This window comes from Apaloderma vittatum, unplaced genomic scaffold (assembly GCF_000703405.1).
Source record: "Apaloderma vittatum isolate BGI_N311 unplaced genomic scaffold, ASM70340v1 scaffold34696, whole genome shotgun sequence".
Taxonomy (NCBI): Eukaryota; Metazoa; Chordata; class Aves; order Trogoniformes; family Trogonidae; genus Apaloderma; species Apaloderma vittatum.
In genome coordinates this window covers 1,703-6,477 of record NW_009720653.1, presented here as the reverse complement: position 1 = coordinate 6,477, position 4,775 = coordinate 1,703, and the positions used below count along the sequence as shown (strand labels likewise).

Below are 4,775 nucleotides of genomic sequence, written 5' to 3'. Positions count from 1 at the left end.
CTGAACCGCGCTTTCCAGAGCTTTCACTTCGCTGATATCTTTTAAGATGTGCTGCACACTTGCCATGTAGCCGGAAATAGCCATATCTTCTCCCTGTTCCTTAGTTGCTGCCTCTTCAGACAGGAACGCAGATTCCAAAGCTGCATGAAAGAGCGCTCCTTGTAGGAAAAGATCTAAGGAAAATGGGAAAAAAAACCCCCACAATGACCCACATTTTAGATTCTACTCATAATATCTTGTATTTGGTCTTGTATTGGTCTTGTATTCTAGATATTGCACAACATAGCTCTTAAACCAGTCCTGGTTTCTGTACTGAAAGCTTGAGGATGGATTAAGGAGAAGGGAAATGAGACACAAAACTATACTGCCATGAGTGAAATTCATGTCACTTATGTTAATGCTTACTTTCGTGGTCTCACTAAGGAACAAAATACACGTTATAGTTTTCTGTTTATTCAGAGGCATTTCTGCATTTATATGAATTGAAAATATAATTCTAGCTTGCTTTTGCTGCGTTTCCTTCTTCTGCTGTGTTGGTTCATTGCAATGGAACTAATTTCCTTCCGAAATGGGTGGGCATAGTTTTAAGAGTAAGGGCCTGTCTCAGAACTGAGTCCAAGAAAGATAAATTTCAAATAGTTACATAAAGTTTGTTACGCTACTAATTCACTAAGTGTTTGGTAACTCAGAAAACATCAACACAGGATATTCAGTTTTAAAAGCATAACTCACGTAAGGAGCACTCTATTTGTAAACAGACACTACCAGACAGATGAATGAGAGGCAGATAGGATAGAGCAAGGAATGCTACCGTCTAATTCTCATCCTTCACACGTTTCTGAATCCATTTTAATGGTCGTAGAATAAAGATCAGAGCTTAGATTCATTGCCAATGCTCTCAGCCCTTGAAATGGAAGCAACTTGATGGGTTTCCAAAACACTTGACCTGTGGGGCCAGACATCTTAGCTATGCTGGCACATTCCAGCCAGCTACCCCCCAACTACTGCCTCTGCTTTGCAATCACACTGCAGTTACACTTACTTTTAGTATACTCTGCAAAACCATCTTCTCCCAGTTCCAGTATCATCTTCTGCTTCCATCTCTCCAGATAAAAGGCTTGCTGTGGGGAAATAGTCTGCTGAAGAACTCGGGTAACACTCGGCATCTTTGTTTTCTGTAAAGCGATTTTCAGGGGCAAGTCTGACTTGCTGTTAAGAACGTGAGTTCTCTTGTTGGGGTTTATTAAAGGAATCCAGTTCTTGGGAGTTCTTGTTTCAGCCTTAACTGGAGGTCTGTGTTTAGCTGGTGGCCCATATAACAGATTGTCTTCTTCGAGTATCGTCTCTGGTGTTTGGGCACTGGTTTTGTAAGATGTAACAGAGTAGACCAAGTTCTTGTATTTTTCTTGGTCAACTTGTTCATAACTGTTTTCCTTTTTCTTCTTACCACAAAGACACGCAGAAGTAGCCAGACACATATGTGGGAATTGCTTTTGGCAAAAAGGTATCTGAAAAAGCATTTCCAGCTTCCCTGGATTCCTGGATAGTAGCTGCAGGAATTTCATTCTGACAAGAAACATTTGTGCGCAGTTAAAGTTTTCTTTCTTCTGTTAGAATCGGTCTGTAGGTTATCATATTTTCCCTCTGTGGAAAGAGAAATTTGTGATTTCTAGAGTCACAAAATTCTACCATCAAGCTGTTCTTGCCCTTTGCCAAACAAAGAACTGCTAAGGTCATAAAGTGTCTTCACAGATTCTATGCCACCAGATCTCCTTTAGATGAAGAATACAATAAGAAAGAGAACCAATAAACAATGAAAGGAGGAAACGATCCCGAAAAGAATGGGTGCTGGTCTGCAAAATCTGAAACAGGTAAAGGTGTTGCAAGTAGCAAAAGCTGCAGGAGAGGATGCTCAGCAACAGTATCGGAACTGTCATGAAAGTAGACGCAAAAACCTGATCTGCAACAAAGAATCCCCCCCAAAAGAGGAAGGCAAAATAAAATAAAAAAAAAAAGGCTATGCAGAAGAGAATGAAGCAAATCCATTGTGTCAGGTATTAAAAATATGTAAGTTTATAGTGTACACCCAACTGAAGGGGACCGCAGGGGCAAAGTACCTTTTGGAGAATAAAACCATATTTTTCTTTTTTTAGGAGAAAGCAGAGAGCAGCAGTACATGCATTCTGAAATTGGAAGACTCACAAAGCCAAAGAGAAATCAGATGCATTGCAAATATCTTCAGATTCAAATAAATCTTGCAAAGACCAGAGTAAAATATAGAACTATTTTTCTAAAGTGAGTTTCAAACACAGCTGTGTTCTAAGACACTTGGGAAGTTTAAAAGCAAAACCACTATACTAGAAATACACACAACACAGTTTTCAAAACTGCATTTAACTGTAGTGCTAAGTCCTAGGAAAGTTTACCCACATGGATAAAACGTAAACACTTGAATAGTGGCATTTAAATCAACATTAAATACTTGCAGAATTGAGGCCTTATTCTCCTACTGAAGGTTATCTGCTGGTCATTGCAAAGTTCCCTTCCATCCACTGCGAACAAAGAACACAGGCAACGCGTGCTGCCAGCTAACATCAGCATTTCGTTCCTGACAACACTTGAACCTGACCCTTTTCTTTTCCCCACGCTCCTTACACAGCACTTCACACGCTGCCCAAGCCGTAGGCTCCACAGAAAACAAAAAACAGAGCGGGAGGGGCTGTTCTGTACCGACAGATCCCACACTCACACAGAACTGCAGTGACACCAACGTGTGGGCACAGGCATCTGTCACTCAGGAGAGTTTGCAAAAACGGGGCGATATTGGCTGCAGCTGATTAGGTCAAGGCACCTTGTAAGAAGAGGCTGAGACCTTGGACTCAGGTTCTGTAAATATTGTTCCTCATCTGTGAAGGACAGAACCATCCAGCTGTAGAAGCATAATGAGGAGCAGGCAGATCTGCTGCTTAGTTTCTTTGTCAGCTTTCACATTTTCAAGCTGACTTTGTCTGGTTTGGGCAAACAGTAACTGTTTTGTAACCTGACACAAAATTAACCCACCAAAAGCAAATCTGAACCAGGAAAACACTATTAGGTTGGATCAGAACTTGGCAGAGGCGTTTCTGACCCGGCACCAGGTGCCCTACAGCCAGATTTGCTGCTATTAGATGGCCTCACTCAGCCTTGAGTTACACTTTCCTACAGTTAACAATGCATATCAATCAAAATAGGTAATGGTTTTAAAACTGCTTCATGCTCCATAAGAGAGTAATAGAGGAAAACAATGAAAGTACCAATTGATTATTTCTGCTACTGGCTTTTTACAGCTGATTAGCTATAAAGCAACTTTACAAGGGAAACCTTATTTAAGACACTTTGAATGTGTTACTTCTTTAAGCATTACATTATACTTAATACAGAACTAAATCTAAATCTGCTTTTCTTATCCAGCAAAACTTGGCTAGGCAGAGTTGCACTCATTTTCTTATTTTCCAGTGTTAAACTGCAAGAATGGACATGTCCCTCTGATTGTCCCCCGACCTTCAGATCCTTGTCAAAACTACTCTCCTGCCTGCACATGAGAAAAGCGCAGTCAGGTGCACCATGAAAGGACAAACCAGACAATTTCAACCATTTTATTGCCACAAAAGCGTGCAAGTTTTGCCAAAATAACAGAACAATCTGCTTTAGACAGGCAACTGGACTGGACTGTCTGTGCTCTGTAACTTAAGGTCTGCCCTGCTGAATTTCATGAACACGTGAGGAAGTTCTACAAATTTGGGTGAAACATAATCAAATTTTCTTTCATGCCTCATTTATTATATGATGTCAAAAAGCTGTTCCTAGAGCTTGCTAGAAATTCTAAAAAGTAGTACTTCATTCCTTTACAAAAGTACACACGTGTCAATTTTTCCCTTCTCCTTGGGTATTCAGTCAGTGAATTTAGTATGTCTTCCCTATTACTATTATTTGTTCTAATAAATTTATTTTTAAGAAGCTCCCCATGTTTTGTCGCTTGACTATCATAAAGCACCTCCCTTCTGCAAAGCTGCTATGTCAGGATTTTCAGCAACTCATTCTCTGAAGGCTACCACAACTTTTAACACATTTCTCAGTGTTAGAGTGGGACAGGTTACCTGACAGAATCTGCCCCTTGCTGAAAAAGAAGTACTGACTGATGCTAGCACACTACAACAGGTGTCGGTTTGCTGCAGGAGGTAACAAAACCCAGTAAAAGCAGCAAAGGGACACAAAAAGATCAGGCTTTAATACTATAAGGAATTTGATTCACTGTATTTTTTTCATTATAAAAAGCAGTGCAGAAAAATTCATCACTCCTGTCTTGGGGTTTACCTCTAAATAGAGCTGTCGGAGCTGTGATTTAAAATAAAACTCGCAAAAAAACCCCCACCTCTTATTCTAATGTAATAGTATCCAAGCTTGTAGTTCCTTGGGCTATTGTTTGATAACAATTAATACGCTTACCCAAGTGTATTAATCAGGATAGAATAAATGCTGGGTCAGTGACTGTGTATTTGTTATATTAACCAGAGCACAAAAGGGAAGGTTTATTCTGGCTTTGTATCAGCTGCAGGAAGCATGATACCCGATTCAGCAGAAAGCTCACTTTTAGTAAGCTGCCCCCTCGATATTCTTTACGGAATAAATTTACACCAGATCAGTATTTTGAATCATGGGGCTATTAAAATATGCCATATTACAACTCCTAGAGCTAATTTACTGTAATACTGATGCAGCATTTCAGCAACATCTAG

General features: G+C 40.0%; 1 protein-coding gene across 1 annotated transcript in view; it reads right to left on the bottom strand.

Moving 5' to 3' along the window:
- The window catches only part of MGME1 (mitochondrial genome maintenance exonuclease 1), a 3,618-nt gene extending 2,038 nt beyond the window's left edge, over positions 1-1,580 (bottom strand). The window contains exons 1-2 of the mRNA XM_009871076.1: positions 1,043-1,580; positions 1-173 (exon numbers count right to left, since the gene is read on the bottom strand). The exon at positions 1-173 is cut by the window's left edge and continues 74 nt beyond it. Of these exons, the coding sequence (XP_009869378.1) occupies positions 1-173; positions 1,043-1,580 (711 nt within the window). The remainder of the gene's footprint in view (positions 174-1,042) is intronic.
- Positions 1,581-4,775: the final 3,195 nt, after the last annotated feature.